Source organism: Ambystoma mexicanum, chromosome 8 (genome assembly GCF_040938575.1).
Source record: "Ambystoma mexicanum isolate Mex_15411 chromosome 8, UKY_AmexF1_1, whole genome shotgun sequence".
Classification (NCBI taxonomy): domain Eukaryota; kingdom Metazoa; phylum Chordata; class Amphibia; order Caudata; family Ambystomatidae; genus Ambystoma; species Ambystoma mexicanum.
This window is the reverse complement of record NC_090929.1, coordinates 1,389,709,342-1,389,727,682: the sequence shown is the minus strand read 5'-3', so window position 1 is coordinate 1,389,727,682 and position 18,341 is coordinate 1,389,709,342. Positions and strand designations below refer to the sequence as shown.

Sequence of the window (18,341 nt, the reverse complement as noted above, 5' to 3'; positions counted from 1 at the left end):
GGCTGCTAGGCCGAGAACCCAGCGGAAAAAGGTAGGTAGTAGGCAGCGGAGCGTGATAAGCTGCAAAGTAGGAAGCCCAGAGGACAAGGGCTGTAGGCAGCCGGAGTGAGGCAGGCTGCAGAGCAGGGAGCCCAGAGGACAAGGGCTGTAGGCAGCCGGAGTGAGGCAGGCTGCAGAGCAGGGAGCCCAGAGGACAAGGGCTGTAGGCAGCCGGAGTGAGGCAGGCTGCAGAGCAGGGAGCCCAGAGGACAAGGGCTGTAGGCAGCCGGATTGAGGCAGGCTGCAGAGCAGGGAGCCCAGAGGACAAGGGCCGAGGCTGGAAAGCAGCAGAGCGTGATCAGCTGCAATGTAGAGAGCCCGGCAAGGCAAGGGCGGAGGCTGGAAGGCAGCAGAGCGTGAACGGCTGCAATGTAGAGAGCCGGGCAGGGCAAGGGCGGAGGCTGGAAGGCAGCAGAGCGTGATCGGCTGCAATGTGGAGAGCCCGGCAGGGCAAGGGCGGAGGCTGGAAGGCAGCAGAGCGTGATCAGCTGCAAGGCAGGAGCCTGGAAGAGCAGGGCTGAGGCAGGGAGCCCAAAAGGCTAGGGCTGTAGGCAGCAGGGTGTAGCAGGCTGCAAGGCAGGACGCCCAGAGGAGCAGGGCTGAGGCAGGGAGCCCAAAAGGCTAGGGCTGTAGGCAGCAGGGTGTAGCAGACTGCAAGGCAGGAGCCCGCCAGGGTACTGGAACAAAAAGCAGGTGAAAGCAGGAAACAGCATACAAAGTTTGTAGCTCGAAGCAAAAAGGTGCCGGAAGGACTCTCAATGCAAGAGACTGAGCTCTCGCAGGCAGCAGCTTTTATACTGCCCAGCCCAGCACAGAGGCAGGCTAATTGGTTGCACCTGGCTCAGCACACCTGCAGACAATCGACCACCTCCCTCTCTGTTCCTGAGCTGGTGGAAGCAGAGCAAATCCCTAGGGCTTCTGGGGATTGTAGTTCTGATGAAGAAAAATAGGAATAGCCAGGAATAGATGGTTATAGCCAAGTACATTATGGTAAGTGTAGTTTTTTGGGAGAAATAAAAAAGCGCCAAAGTCTTGCAAATGGGAAATAAAGTCCAAATAGTGAATAGCGGTTGATCCAAGAGTTTTCTGTAGATAAATGAATTACAATTTGTCCATATTGATCGCCAATGTATGCGCCCATGGCGCAGGCATGACACAAGGGCAGTGCAGTGGGGGACGGGTGTGCTGGTATTGACTGGGAAGAAAGGCATGGGATCCTGTGAGATTCATGAGGGACAAGCCAACAGTCGCAGCAGCAGAGGGGTGATTAGCCGGGAAGGGAAGGAGGTAGAAAACAGCAGAGTTTTGAACAGTTTCTGGAACTTGAGGAGGTCTGGCTTAAGTATGAGAGGGGCAGAGAGGCTGTTCCAAAGGGAGGCGCCAGCCAAGGAGAGGGACCTGCCCCCCCCACTCTCTGCTTGGAGAAGCGTTTTGCAGTCAAAGAGTTGGAGTTAGAGGAGGTTAGGGCTTTAACCGGGGAGAATTTAGGGAGGGAAAGTTGGAGATAGTGTGGTGCCAGGCCCCACAAGGCCTTGTGGATGATGCAGAGGGTCTTGAATATGATCCTTGCAGCCACCGAGAACCAATGGAGAGATACGTTCACTGGGCTTGATGCCAAGGATAAGTCTTGCAGCCCTATTCTGAGTCAGCTGGAGGAGGCTTAGGGAGGAAAGAGGGAGGTTGAGAAAGAGGCTGTTCCAGTACTCCAGCCTGGATAGCACCAGAGCTCTGGAGACATTGAGATTCTGGGGAAGGTGAGGAAAGGAAGAATGCCTCTGAGGCGGTGGAGCTGGAAGTGGGACTTCTTAGTAAGATCCAATATGTAAGGGATGAAGGAGAGAGAGGAGTCGAAGATTACCCCAAGGTTTCTGCCCTTGCAGGGTGGCAGGGGTAGAGGACCCAAGAAGGGGGGCCAGAGGGTAGGGGCAAAGGAGGGTGCAGGTGAACCAATCAGAAGGATCTCTGTCTTACTGGCATTAAGGCAGAGATCATTGCCTGTACACCATGCCTGAATGGCAGACTGACAGTCAGGGATCAGAAAGGAGGAAGAGGAGGTAGTGGAGGGAAGTTTGAAGGAAAGCTGTCTTTCATCGGCATAGCACTGGAAATGAGGAGAGAAGGAGGAAATCAGGTGAGCAAGAGGGGCAAGATAGATATTGAAGAGCCATGGCGGTAGGATAGAGCCCTGGGGGACGGCACAAGTATAGAGTGGAAGAGAAGAAGAGAAAAAGAAGTGGAAGAGGTGGTGGAAGAGAAAGGACCCAATTGCAACTGGGAAGGGCGGTTAGTGAGGAAAGAGGTCAGCCAATGTTTTGCCCGTTCAGTGATGCCGAGGGTGTCAGTGTTGTTTTATGAAGATGGAATGGTTTACCGTATCAAAAGCAGAGCAGAGATCAAGGAAAATGAGAACAGCAGTGGAGTTGGAGTCACGATTTGCAAGCATGGTTTCACGGGTGTTCAGCAGAGCAGTTTCTGTGCCTCTGGATGCCCGTAATCCAGATTGATGGTCATGAAGGCAACCAACTGCTCTCCAGAGCAGTTTTAGTCATCTGTGGCCAAGACAGGCTCGACAAGCCTTTGAAGAAGGCTTTCAAATTAGGCCAGCTTCGCCTCCTGGCTCCGGGGAGGCAAGCCCATAGTAGCTGGAGTCATCCAATCAGCTCGCTCAGAGCTGAGGGCAGGATGCATGGAATTCTGGTCTGTGATGAGGTCTTTCTGCTGTGCGACTGCCATTATCAAGTGGTTGGTCGAGTCGTGCAGATTCATTACTTGCAGTGGAGGTGCTGGGGCACATGTGGGGCAACATCGTGAAGCTGCTCTCCATAGAAATTGTAGTAATTTGTGGCCAAGACAGGCTCTGCAGGCCTTGATAGACAGGCTTGATAGACACTCTCTAGTACCCATAATCTAGTTCACTAACTATATTCATGGAGTGTTACTTGACCAGCTGATCTCACTATTTAGGCTTCTACATTATGGGAGATATTGTTATCAAGAATGGTCAAGCAATAATGGGTGAGGATATGATCAGTAGTTGGCTTTATATGACAAGTTGAGTGGTCACATGGTGCTACTCAGTGTTTGGTGAGTCACAGTCTGTGAATACAGTAATACAATGACTATTTGTATTATTATATACACGTTTTCATTAGGTACTTGACATGTACTAAAATGAATTGTGTTATATATTAGTATTCATACAGTGGTTGCATGCCGTTCTAAGTACCCATGGTAAGGGAGCCAGCTAAGCAGAGGGAAAGAGGCCAGGGCTTAGTATAAAATAGGAAGAGAAAAAGTAATTTTGAATTTCTTCTAAGAACAGAAAAAGTGTGGTATTGATTTTAAAGACAGAGAAATAGAATTCCACCATAGCTGAATGATCTGCCTTCTGAGCTAGCCCTGCACCATCTAGGCATTCAAAGAGGAAGCTCTGAGGAGGATCTCAGCCTCCTGAAAGGGAAGTAGGAGAGTTGCTTATTAGAAATGAACAACAGGCTCTGCTTACAGAGTTCATGGTGGGCAATGCAGGTGACCTTAAAATTGATTTGCAAAGGCACCGGCAGTCATTGGAGACGCCAAATACTGGCTGATATGGTCTCTTTGTCAGTTTCCTGTCACAGCTTGGGCAGCTGCAGTACGCAACCGCTGCAAGCACGAGATATCTAGAAGGTTATTAGGCCCATGTGAATGCTGTTGGTGTAGTTCGTCCTCGCCAACGACTGCTGAATCCTAAAACAGGGAAGTCTCTTTTAAGGTCAGAGGTCAAGAAGCCTACCGAAAACCTGCTGTAATCTTCAGAATCAGTGTTATTTGTGGTCAAAGACTGGTCCCAGATTTGCAACCTGCTTGGCAGTAAAGGAACGGGAATCCTCCACTTGCTCTCCAGATATCTCTCCATATATGACCTGCAGCTGCGCAGTAGTAAAAAGCTCCTTGCCGCATCCTCGTATCCTCTCGTTAATTGTACTACCAATAGCCCGGCTCACTCCAACTGTTTAGAACCCGAACATATGAGAGGACACATCCTGCAGTCCGTGCCATGGTTTGACAGCCATTGGCCAGATAAGGCACTTAAAATATCCATCCTGAACTGACCTTTAAAGTGATCTATCCCTGTAGTGGAATAAGAGCTCAGTTCTTCTCTATAGTTTACATAAATATGTTCAGCATATTATTGTCCTGATTAGCCATCTAATAGAAACATCTAGTAATTGACAACAAACCTGAGCTACTCAGCAAACAATATATACTTTAAAATGAACACTTCCATTGAGTGGGAAAAACCTCTGGAAAGAGCACCTGCTTTGCTTACTCTGCATTGCTTTCGCACTTCTGAGATTGCAGTATTTGCCTCATATGGGCTGGATGCATCATCCAGATGTGCATCTGCAAACTCTTTTATGCTTTAATGGAGTGACCTGCACATATAACAATCAAAATCGCAAAATCTCTGACAGCATTGCCTTTTCCTTTGTCCAATTAAAAGGAGACCAAGCAGTTTGGGCTGGTCTGTGCCTTTTGGGGTGGGTCCAAGTCTGATATGGTCTTTCCCCTTTCTGTAATGGCTTGGCAGACGAGGATTGCTCTTGAGGGTTACGAAGAGCAATGATAGATGTACAAATAGTTCTAAAGCTTCCAGCCATTTCCAGCCATTGTTTTGCTGAAGTCTCCCTGAGTGGGATAAGTAAGCCTAGATGTGGGTCCCTTGGCTGTTGGGCCTAGACAGCCAAGCTACATCTCACCGATGATAGCTAATGAGGCTGAAACATGTCTGAAGTTGCTTGTGGTCTCGTGCAGAAGGGATGTGACCAAGCAGTTCGGGCTGGACTGCCCCTTTTTGGGGTGGGACCAAGCCTGATTTTATTATGTACTTTCCTCTTTCTGGAATGGTCTTGCAGGGAATGAACGATGGTCTGGAGGGTTGCCCAGAGCAATGCAAGAGGTTAAGATTAGTGCTAGACCTTCCAGCCATCACCTCTTGTGTTTTGCTGCCCTCACTTGCTAGTCACCATAGATTGCACAAATGCTTGCCAGCCAGTCCAATGACAGCAACGTGTTTACAGTGGGATCCGCTCCAAACTGGTACTAACCATCTGCAATCTGCAGGTATTCCTTTGTCCTCCATTGCTCACTGTTTAAGGGCTAGCTTTCTTTAACATGAACAACAGGAAGATACTTATCACGAATGGAAGATAATTCAAATCTTACATTTTGGCGGTAAAACACAATATTGCTGTGTATGAGCAAACACATGAAGTCCTGCCTGTTGCAATCCAATGAAATGTGTTTGAGTTTGAGTGAGGGTGACATTAATATTCAGCTTCCTTGAAACCTGGTAAAATAAACAAAAGCGGATGTTTGTGTTCTTTATATCTTAGACAAATGTTAGCAACCATGCCCTATTGGCCCAATGGTATTTCCGTGCTAAATTCTCTCGTCACTTCCTGTTTGTCAGAGGCATCTCCAAACATGTAGACACAAAATGATCAAACAGAATAAAATGTTGACAGTGGGAATAAAAGTATTTTAAAGTTAATTAATAACATCTGTAATAGAGCTGGGCTACAAAGAGGAATGGAGGACATGCATGATCACAAATAATACTGACATTGACCACGTCCTTGCAGATCAGAAAGGAGCTAAACTTGTCAACACCTGTTGAGAACCGAAATCCCGCCTGGATATATATATATATATATATGTATTTTTTTTTTTTTTTTTTTAGATCTTCTCCTCTCAAGGCATTACATGTATAAGCCAAATGTTAGTCTGACCTTGCACATGCTTAGGATGGTCCACACATTGTTCAGGCTCGGGGACGTTGACAAGTGCCAGTCCTCCCTAACCTCGATTTAATCTTTTCTATTTAGGAAGAAAAGACGAAGGGAAAACAGAAGACGGCCACACCAGGGCCGGAAAAGGATTTCCCCAAGTCATGGCTCATTAAAGTTCTCGTCAAAACCTTCTGGCCATTGCTCCTAAAGACTGCCCTTTTCAAGCTGGTGCATGATTTGCTGGTCTTTGTGAGCCCTCAGTTGCTCAAGTAAGTGTCAGAGCTGGTTCTGATATTTCCTTATTTTGTGTGATAAATGATTTGCATTCAGTTTTAGAAGTCAATGTCAGTTCATACCCTGCTTTCATTTAGAGTGAGTGCAGTTATTTCAGGTATACTACTTTCAGTTGGCTTTTGTTTTACCCTAATAATCCTCACTCTTACTTGTTATTGACAGATATTAAGGTGTTGTGTTTTCTTTATGTACTAGCTGAAACCAGCATATCGTTCCCAAACTAGTACTCTCTATTTCTCTCTTTATATATATATTCTCTCTCTCTCTCTCTCTCTCTCTCTCTCTCTCTCTCTCTCTCTCTCTCTCTCTTTCTCTCTCTCCCCTTGAATACTTCCTGGGATGAGATGGAAGGAGCAGCTGGACAGGGAGTGGGCTGTAGTTTTTCAGAGAGCTTCACTGTGTTTTAATAATATTTTTTGGCAGGCCATTAGCTTAAAAGTAGGACTCAAATTTGACAGTGGCTGCCAATAGAAAAGTAGGACTGCACTGTTGCGCAGAGGCGAGCTGGGCGTAGGATGCTCTCTGGTTTGTTTGTAATATCATGACTTCGTCAGCGATTGGATAACTTGGAAGGTCGAATCGAGGTCATCTGAATGTACAAAGACGATCTGCCTGACTGCAAGTCATAAACTGAGAGTACTTACTCATATGAAGCTGTACTGCCTGCAGAATCTATGAGGATTCCCCTAGTACCATGACTGCACCCCTGTCATATCAAGGCAATATCCTAGTTAATATCTGGTTATTAACGGAACTATCCAAATTAATGGAGCTATTGTAAAGCCAGAAGGAAGGAAGAACGAAGAATCAATGTAATGGTTAATCACACATCCATTTGCTAATAACATTCTATGTCCTCATTCTGTGCAAACCTCTCTCGCAGATTCTGATAAAAATGTGGGAGGTGTGAAAGAGGAAAGGAAATATAGGGGTGTGGGGGGATGCCATAAAAGCACACTAGTGTAGCATGAAAACAATGTTATAAGTAAACACATTATTTTAAAGTTCGTAGCATACTATTGCAAACAATTAAACATGTTCTAATCCAAAATCCAAAAAGCAGGTGCAATGTATTCAGCAGATCAGGCTGCACCAGTTGTGACAAATGAATCAATATAGTGCACGATTGCATATACACAACTTTACAGAATTGAAAAAAAGCCCGAATCCATTCATATAAGTTCATTAGAGAGGGACGCAAAAGTCCAGGAGAATTCGCAGAATCAGCTTGCACCACCTAAATGTTAGTATTTGCCGATTAGCAGGTGTGGTTGCACGTATACAAAGGGCTCTCGAATGAACATTTCATCCTCAGCGGCCATGCTTTAAAAAAAAAAGGAATTGAAACTGCAGAACATATTATTATATGTGTCTAAAAGATGCCTTAGATTCATGGGCTCTCTGCACCATGGCACTCCTGAGGATCTCAGGGCCAGCAAGAGTCAAGAGTTATCAATATAGGTTACAATATCAGGTTCACCTCTAGTCACCCAGTGACTGAAGCCACTCTGGTTGTTTGCTATGCAAGCTTGCTTTAAGGTGGCCAATTACGATGGTGTAGTATTTCTTTTCTGACTAGCAATTAGCTGCTTGCAGTCAGCACTAGATGGCTTAAGTCAGTTTAGATCCCATCCATTGACTAATTTGATCTCAGCCAGTGGAGTGGTGTGGGCAAGGTTACATGCTTGTAAATCCACGTGTTCGCCTGACTATTAGACACATTTGTAACCTTGAACAGTTTAGTGACAAACGGTATATCAAATCCACTAGTGTGTCATATGTTCAGATATTTAATTTTATAGCTCTAGTGAAAACATCTGATAGCAATGTAAGGATAAAATCATACAACATTGGAACATCATTTCGATGTCTGATTTAGACCAAAGTACTCGTCCTCTACAGCCATGGGTTGTTATGTTGCTAATTCTGCTTCGTTGGTTTATTGCAGAACCATTGGAAAGGATAGATCTGTGTGTAACACAAGAGGATTATGATCACTTCCAATGTGAAAGATAATGTCAGAATATGTAATATGCCAGCACTTAATTTAAACAGATAAGTAATCAATGTGGCTTGGTTTGGTAACTAAAATTTAGCATTTGTGGGGGGTGCGGCGGGGGCTGTGCAGTTCAATATATCATTACAAGATCATAGACCATATTTCTTTTCAGGTGTTCCACGCTCCATTTACATCTGTGTGGAGATTTTCCACACCTCTTGAGGGTTTTAAGTGCATATGTTAAGTGAGCACTAGTGTCATTGAATAGGTGATCGCTGATGTAAGTCATTAGGTTGACTAGTACATTTATGTTTTCTCAAGTTCTTTGTATATACACATTCAAAATGTATAGGGCTTGTCCAGTTATAGAGAAAGTCTTCAATAATAACAAGTCACAGACTTCCATCAACTACGCTCGGATTTTCCCCAGATGAAAGGTCCCCCTGCTGGGCTTGCTTTTAGATAGTTGTATGGCACAAGGAGCTACGTTTCTCTCGGGACAGGCACTGAAACCAGTGCAGAGGTGGATTTGTTGTGGTCCCTCTTAGCACTCTGACTCCATCTAACTCCAGACAAACAGCACAATGCTAATAGAGTATTGTCTCAGAGTAATCCATTTTAGTAGGCCTTTATAACTTTCGAATGTATAACAGATTAGAAATAAATTGTAAATAAATATTATTGTGCAAAATAAGAGTACTGTCTATTTAATTTAGTTCTGATCATTTGAAAAAAGAATACAGTGGGACATAAAAATTGAGCAATTTCAGTTCCTATTGGTTAATTTACTTGTAGCATGCTACATCAATAATGTTTCAAGATGGCGGGCGCACACAAAGATGGTAATATACTGGTAGAATGCAATACCAAGGGTTTCTCAAGATGGCAGGTCCCAGAAAGACAGCAATAGTAATAAAGGAAGGACATCTATCTACAAATAATCTCTGATGCTCTTTATAAAGGATTACTGAATAACATGATCTGCATATTTGTATTTTAATCTATCTGTTATATTCAATAGCACACAATATGTTATTTGATAACATATAGTGTGGTTGCCGAATTGTTATGCTAAAAGAAATGAAGAAAGTATGGTGTAATCGTAATTATATAAATCTGAGAAAGTAAAAATAGTTATCTCAGGAATTGTAAGTGCTAGTAAAGAGATCCTCACTGTTATAGTAAGAATTATAGACCACAAGCTGATGACAACCATTAGTTACACCCTTACAATGGATTCACACAAGAACAAATCGGTAATAGTAATAAAGGTAGGATGTTCAGTAACATTGGGTTCTTGGTGTCCCAATGTAGAGGCTGCAGGACAACAATATCCCGCTAATTAAAACTTCTCCCGGACCAATTAAAATACAATCCCTCATAAACTACAAGTATCATAATAATTAAAATCATATTAATGAGATAGCCATAGTCACACTTACTTTAGCAAAACTATAATATAAACAATGTCCCCTCTAAGCTGTGCGCATGTGCGCTTGCCCAGCTTCCTTCTGGGTGCCGCTCAGAAGAATTTTAGCAGCGCACACAGAAAATTCCCACCCTCTGAAGAATTAATATGGTACAAGTCACAGCAGTTACCTGACATTTGCTTTCTCTAAAAACAAAAAGCTACATTTGGCAAGATTGCAATATCATTTACTTGGCCAGCAAGTTATAATGGGTATGCACTATACCTGTCATTACTCGTACATACTATTAGAACAGCAGATATTCAGACAGCTAGAATGCTTTTCAAACAATCTGCATCCTTTCCAAGTTTTCAGAATTGCATTGAGCATAGACCATAACAAATGATATGTAATTTGCTGCTATAAAAAGAAACGGTTTCACTGACCAATTGTGTAATCCCTCAGAACAATATTTGGGCAGGGTATGTTGTAAACAATCTTGCATGCACTGCAAAATGATTGTGTACATGCAGAATTGTGACATTTTGTTACACTGCACATATCATGGTGAGGCTTTAAATATGTTTCTCTTGCAAAATATTCTGGTTATGCAAATATCTCAGTGAGTGTTTGACTGCTACAATTCCTCACTTTTTACAGAGCCCTGTCAACCAGTATTGAAGGCTAGCCCAGGAGCCGTGGAGAGGTACAGGCAGAGGAGGGTTTTGAGGGGAGGAGGGGCATAGGAGGAAGAAAAAATCATCAACTTTCAAAAACCAAGTCGGATGTTTCGGCAGTACAGTAAAGTGAAAGAAATGGGTTTGGTTGCTAAACTAAAGGAAACTCTAGTAACCGTCTAGGAAACTGCACCTGCTGTTTGATTCTGTGCTCAGCTGTTGAGGGCTTTCCAATATAACCATGTGTTCTGCATGTATTGCCTTGAGCATCCCCGTGCATCTTGTTTAACTGATAACAGTGAATTGCAGAAGAGGGATCCGTAGTTACAGAAGAAGGCACTCAATCTGAAGTATCTGTGAGCATTGCTGCCATTATGTAATTCTCATCAAACGGCCCCATAAGAAACCTTAGTAAGGTTCTTGTTGAATTTTGTGTAGGCTGTGGTGAGAAAGGCTAGGCAACACTATAGGCTGTATTATGTGCCCTGTCGATTCACTTCCTATGTCAGGGTTACAAGCAGGGCTCTGAGTAGATGTTACTCCCTAATTGGAATCAAAGGATTTTCCAGGCAGTAACAAAGTTACTACCTTTGCCAATTTGGATACTTTATGCTTCTTAAATGTTCTTTACCCTTAAAATGCCTCTTGAGATTGGGCAATAATATTATTAGAGTTCCTTCCTATGCAACTGCTATGCTGGTCCCTGATTAGAAAATATCAATGAAGGTCGTAGACTCTTTATGTTCATTGTTTTGCGTCTTTGTTAAGCACATTTTCCTGTCTTAATGGAGCAAAAATGGATGGTGTATTTGTATCTCAGCTGAAAGGCTGATTTTGAGTAAGTGTTGTCACAGCTCTGTTCACAGAACAATATAATGTTGATGGTTAGCAGAGGAACAAGGATGTCTGATCCTAATGTTCTGTGCAGCAGTTATTCTGTTTTAGTTATCATACTTACACTAATTATGAGAGGCATGTTCTCCTGGCTCTTGAATTAAGTCATTAAAGTGACACATAAGCTCATATTGACATGTTTTCTGACACATTGTAGAAAAATGAATAGCCACAACTAAACCAATTGTTTATACTGAGTATGCAATGCTTTTTGGTACACTTATTTTTCTCTGCACAGGAGTACTTTTTCTAGGTTCTATGGCAGACATTGAAGTCTTGGACTGGTTGATGAACTCTCTTCATAATCACATATGAAATATTTGTTTTTGTGCAACCTATATGTTTGTGAAAAGTGTTTAGGATGCAGCTTTTACACTTCTTTATAAAGGATTACAGTGGTTGGGTGGGGAACTTCCCTTCCAAACTTTCTTCGGGAATGATAGCCCACTCACTAACTGTGCCTGCTCACAAAGTGGCTTATCTCGTTAGTCAGCTGCGCACATGGAAAATAATGTGTGCACGATAGCCAACCATTTCTGCGCTTACAGAAAAATAATTAGAGGGAACTTTGAATATAAATCATATGTTTTTTCATTAATCAAAATACAATTTTCCCTATAATCTTGATCCTCTTTCACACCTTGTACATTCTATCAGATTTTGCGCTGTGATACAGGTGTGCACAGAAAGAGGACATAGAAGGACATTCAAACGTGGTTTTGTGATTGATTGTGATTTGTGATTGAACATTACATTGATTTAAAAAGTATGTGTATTCAATTTAGCATTAATTTGTTTCACTATACAGGTTTCTGCAAGAATGGGTTGTTTGCTTTTTGTTTGGTGGCACATTTTAGGAGTGGTTCAATGTAACTAGAGTGGGAACAGAGTATGTTATTAGTTACTATACTAACTCATAGTGACCACATAGGTGATGTGTTCCGCTGGGCACCTTTACATTACTATAAGTTGTATTTTACACACAAGCAAGTGCATTAGGTCCTGATGTATATAGGTATTCAATATTAAATGCTATATAGTTCACATAACTGAGATTTGTCATACAGATTGGTGTTTGAAACATTTGAAACTAGTTATAGCTTCCATATGTTTATAACTGTAGGACAGGATCTTTAAGGTAGTGCTTGTGACATAATAAGTATCTTTACAATCGTTGAGCTATAATAGAAGTGAGGTGACATGATTGATAATGGCCATTCTTTGCATTTGTCCTTTTTCTACTTTCTGGTTCATCTATTTGTTGTTTCTGTACACTATCTCCAGAACTGTCCAAATCAAGATTGTACTTCAACAATTATAAGTTACATGTACATATTCTAAATCAGATAAAAAGAGTAGCCCAGAAATGAGAAAGCAGTGGATGGTGCAAAACACTTGTTGGCACCAACAGCTACCATTCGAGCAATATATGGAATACTAAAGCTTCCTTTTAAATGTAAAGACCTCTGCCTAAAGTCAATAATTGTGTAATATAACTTAATGAAAAGCTTGACTTTCCTGCTCAAATTAACGCAACTCAGTGGACTTTTCTATGATGGTAAAAAAATGAAGACTTCCTAAGTCCACGCAGTGTCCAGTCACTCCTTAACAGGATTCATTTAAAAAAAATACTATTATTACTTCCCGATATTTAGAGTAGCTTTAAGAGAAAATGCATGTTATAATTTGCATAAATGACTAATTATAATGAAGTACAGATTAAATTGATTGATGTAGGACTATAATATAGTTCTACTCACCTAAAAATACAGCTGTTGGTAATGGCAATTACTTCTCTACTCCTTAAGAAAACCATCCTACTCCCAAATTAAAAAAGGTGTGAGTAAAATACCCCCAATTCGAATTCTTACTTAGAGCTCCAGATTTGATTTTCAATATACCAACCTGAAGAGCTGCTGCCCAAATCGTTATAGTGCCCTCAGATATGCAAAGGGTCAGTTCATTGGGCCTCATTACGAGATGGGCCATGTGTATTAAATGCAGTGGTATTACTGTATACAGCCGCATTACCGCACCGCCTAACTACGAGTTGGGTGGAAATTTATAGGATTCTTCTCCAGCTATGAGTTGGAGGAAAATCTGCCAACTTTCTGCCCAATTTCGGTGCAATTACAGCGGTCGAATTACTGCAGTGGTAATTATGTCAAAATGCCCCATAGAGTCCTATGGACTCAAAATAAATGGGGACTAACACCTGTCATGAATACAATGGAATCATCATGGATTCCCTGGGGGTGACCTCCTCCCATGTGGCCAGCTAATGGCAGCCGCTACCTGATCCTGACCCTTGTGCAGCTTTATTAGAGAGGATCACATGGGAGGAGACAACTACTCGGGAGATGTCATGACTTCGGTGGACGAGATGCAGTATCTCCCCCTTTCCCATGCGAAAAACATACCAGTGTTGCAGAGCTGAAAAGGCCACCAAGACAGAAGGAGAAATGCTGTGCAAGAGAAGGAAGTGCTGAGGAGATGCTCAGAGCCACAAGAAAGCTCCTGGGTGCTGGGCAGCTCGAAGAGGCAGCGTTCTCCATTGCAGGACCTCAAGAGAAGCTGGTGTGTGAATGTGGAGCCGCAAAGGAAGCTGGAGGGATGTCTGCACAATCCAGTGTGGATAGCAGGTGCAAGGGTCTTGCTGCAGAAGTGCGAACTGGACCGGAGACACTGGAGTGAACTGATGAGTCTACCCAGAGCCAGTGGGGCACTCTGGGGTGTTCCGGCGACCGCACCAACATCAAATTGAATGTGGCACCATTGGTTAAACTACAAGAAGATTGTTTGAATGCAGAAAAGGCAAAGTACAACCCCCAATGAGTTATAGTTGCATGAGCTGCAAGTGTGGGCAAAGCTTGAACAAACCTTACCGCAAACATAGGACCTGTTAAACACATGAGAAGTCCTGGCAAGGGAAAGACACCAGGCAATTGAATCACATGAGAAGTCCTGGAAGGGGAGTATACCAGGCAAGTGAATACCACAAGTGAAGTCCTTACAGGAGAGTATACCAGAAAGTTTGTAAAGCTTCCAAAAATACTAAAGAAAGATTGTTACAGAACTTTTTGTCTAAACAGGAACGTTGTGAATCAGGAGAGACACAAAGGAACTGTTAGTAAAAGAGACAAGTGCCATCCCACTTATGAATCCAGGGGAAAGGAACCACCTCTGGGTCCAAGGTCTTTCACCTTGGCGAACGTTTTTGTTGGAGTTATTCTAATATTCAGTGGTGAACATTTATTTGCCAATATCCGTTTTTTTCACATTTATTTGTTTTGTTTTGTTTGTAGTGTGACGGCCAGGATAGGTTGTTTTGACAAAGGACAGCTTTTCAGCTATTGACATCCTGACACTGACTGATTATTAGTTTTTGGTATTGTCACAGGCTCGTCCTGCTCCCCACGATATAGTGCTCATCTAGCTCCCTCACACCGTCTCAAGCATTCCAGGCACTCGGACACAAATAATACACAAGGCCAGAAGTTGGGTGAAAAGCACTGTAATGTTAAAACACACACCAGGCTCTGGAGGGCTGCATTCGTCTCTGCTCCTCCCATGCCTGGCTTATACTTATGTGCAATGCAGAAGCTACATATTATCCTTCTCCCATTAACCGTACGTATGAAAACATTTCCCGAACAGGGAGAGAGAAAGCACATTTCGTAACAGCATAATGTCTTTGCATGGCAGCATGAAGCAGCCTTGGGACTTGAGCCAACAGCATAAAATCTGTGTACTTCTTGAGGGAGGGCTGTCCTCATGGCCATCTCTGAGGCATTACGCATTCCACAGATGAGCTGCTGTGCTCGGAGACATCACTTGGCACAGATGTTCAGATGTTAGGCCAGCCCTCAGACAAGTCTTTAGGCCACTCCATTCATATCTGATCCATCTCAAAGAAACCAAGAGAGAGTGCAGAATCAGAAATGTAACAGGTAACAGGTATTAGGAGGGAAGCTCCTCTTTAGAATAGGGTCCGAGAGGCATTTTCCCAACCCATTATAATTTAATAAATGTCTTTAACCAAAAACATGTTTGTGTCCGGCTTTCATTCTGATGCCTCACAAACTACCACACCGCTTTTAATCCGGCAGACCAAGTGGTGGTAACGTTAATACAGTTTGGTGGTATCTCGGCATATTTACCACTGAGATATCACCAAACTCATAATGAGGCCTGTGTCATTCTGTCTGTTTCCACATTTGATTGCTAATTTCTACATTGCTACAAAAGCTTTACATTGTACCACTTCATCACGTATTGTTTGGACAGTTTCAACAGCGGTATGTCATTTTCACTTTGTCCAAGATAAGCATATTGGGACGGGAGGATCGCTCCTGTGCAAGGTGCTTGTCTTGGAATCAAGGCAACACAGAGCAACTCTGGTTTGAATCCTGGTCCTTCACTTAGAGACTGGTCTCCGGTAATAAGAAAGGCAGTGAAAAGCATTGCCCAAAATACCAATATTGTAATACGAAAAGCAGACAAGGGCAGAGCTGTTGTAATACAGAATAGAGTTGCATATATTGATGAGTGTACTAGACAGCTCGCAGACAGCACTTTTTATCCGTTGATTACAGAGGACCCGATCAATCGGCTACAGAATATAATCAACGACAAACTGAGCAAAGCACTCGAGAGGGAATGGATCTGTCAAAAATAATATGAATTTTTGAAAGTAGAAAAACCAGTGATACCGAAATTTTATACCCTTCCAAAAATCCACAAGGCCCTAAGGAATTCACCGGGCCATCCAATAGTGTCGGGTAATGGCTCTTTACTAGAGCCTTTGTCCAAATATGCAGACAAATTTCTGAAACCTTAAGTATCAACAATGTTTTCTTACATTCAAGATACGTTAGAAGTTATTAATCTGATTGAAGGGTTAAAGTTCGATAAAGACAAACAGCTGCTGGTAAGCCTAGATATTGTCTCCTTATATACCTGTATTCCTCAAAAAGACACTTTGACTGTGTTAGAAGAGACACTATTGACAAAAAGGACCACAGGGACCACCCCTAACAGTTTTATCTTGTGGTGCACCGAGATGGCCTCAACTGAGAATTACTTTATGTTCAATCAAGACCTGTACCACCAAATCCATGGAACAGCAATGGGCTCATCCGTGGCTCCAACAGCGGCCAATCTGTACATAGAGTATTTCGAAACTCAGGTGATCTATCAAGAAACCAACCCTTTCTTTGACCATATCTCCCTTTGGAGAAGGTTTATAGACGACATTCTCATGATTTGGGATGGAACAGAGTTATCTTTTTCTTTATTTATGGAATGGATTCACAAACAGAACCCATTACTGAAATTCACCTCAACTTGTGACAACATTGAGGTGAACTATTTAGACATTACCATCAGTACAGATATAGAAAAGAAAATACTTCAAGTCCGGCCTTTCCACAAACCAACAGACAGGAATGCATTGTTGCGTTTTGACAGCTTCCATCCCCGACATACAAGGGAGAATTTACCTTTTGGTCAATTATTGCATTTAAAGCGTAACAGTACACAGCTGAGTACATTTTAAACGGAAGCAGAAGCACTATGCTCCAAATTGCTAGCCAGAAAATACCTGTGTAAAATTATGAAAAGGGCATTGAAAAGGTCTAAACACAACAATCGGGAAGCACTTTTGGAATACAGAACCAGAGATCTTAATAATTCCAAAATGGTGTTTGTAAGTACTTTCTCTCCCAAGTCCAACAAGATAATTGGAATTATCAAAAAAACTGGCACATTTTGCAAAGAGGAGAATATCCCTTGGAAAAACCACTTTGTGCTTTCAAACGCACGCCTAACTTGAAAGAATTACTAACAAAAAATGACATCTTAGTACGACCACCGAAACAACAAAGCATCACAGAAAGTTGGGGACTTCCGGCGACAAAAGGGCATTCACCTTGCGGAGGATGTGTAAACTGTAAGTTTACCTCGAGATCATCAGAGGTGGACATAGGTCTTGCTAAACCCTGGTCCGAAATGCATTTTACAATTTGCAATTCATCAAACGTAGTGTATGCTATTTGGTGCCCTTGTTCAAAAATATACATTGGGATGACCGAGCGGAAGGTGAAAATAAGGATCAGTGAACATCGAAGCAACATTAAGAACAAAGTGATCGCAGCACCTATGGTAGGACATTTCCTATCACTGGCACATGGGCATGACACATTACGTTGGACTGTATTACTTCAAGTGAAAAATATTTCTTCTGATTTAAGTCCCAACAAAAGACTTTTCAGTCGTGAAATATGTGTCATGACCCTTGCCCCTGGCCCTCACTGGCAAGTCAGCCTTCCAGTTAGGGCCAGGTCAAAGGCCTTAAAACCTCATCTAAGACTCTCTTGGAGTCAGTTCTGGCGCCTTTGGCGCCAGGCTCTTAACCATCATGAAGACCAACATTAGAATGGGACTATTTACTTGGGACTATTTAACTTGCAGGGGTTCAGCCAACATGGAGGCACACACATAGCTCAGTTACAAGGAACTGAGCTATGCGGTCTAGTCTTTTGGGTGTGGCAGACCTGGGACTACTTTACCTGGACTACTTTGGGTGTGGCAGGCCTGGGACTATTTTACCTGGACTACTTTACCTGAGACTATTTAAACCACACCCAAACAGCAGAACATGCTTTGCGTTATTCTGCTGTGGTTAGCGTAACGCTCACCATGTCCAGTTCTTTGATGCCAGCTTACCTGAAACCAAGGGCCTGCAGAGAGAGAAAGAACACTACGAAACTTACCTGGAACAGTATCCTGTCTTCAATCCATCGCCGACTTCAGTTCCACTCACCTGAAGGTACAAAATCCATTATCCGGCACCGCATGCAACCTGGAATACCATAACCTGGAAAAAGGAGAAAGAAAGCCAGCATTAGTAAGCGTTTACTCACGTTTCCTTCCGAATGAAGAAAGCCACACAATTCTTACCTAGGTAGTCATCTCCTGGTCAGTATCATTGCTGGAACATTACGGCGCTCTGCGAGGAACATCGCAACCTGCAAGGAGAGAAAAGACACAGGTTAGCAATATGAAAGACGAAACAGCGCCACGCATCGTGAATTACTCACCGGACAGCATCGCGCACACCGTGCTTTCGCCTACCTACCCATGCTCATCTTGAAACTGCATGACAACTCCAAAATACCTTTCTATACCTAAAAGGAAAGAAGCAAGACATTATTATTCGAACTAAGAGGAACATAAGAACTGCATGTAAGACTGT

The 18,341-nt window shown here is 42.8% G+C and overlaps 1 protein-coding gene across 1 annotated transcript in view; it reads left to right on the top strand.

Moving 5' to 3' along the window:
- The window catches only part of ABCC2 (ATP binding cassette subfamily C member 2), a 467,216-nt gene that overhangs the window by 114,101 nt on the left and 334,774 nt on the right, over positions 1 to 18,341 (top strand). The window contains exon 8 of the mRNA XM_069611520.1: positions 5,910 to 6,082. Within this exon, the coding sequence (XP_069467621.1) occupies positions 5,910 to 6,082 (173 nt within the window). The remainder of the gene's footprint in view (positions 1 to 5,909; positions 6,083 to 18,341) is intronic.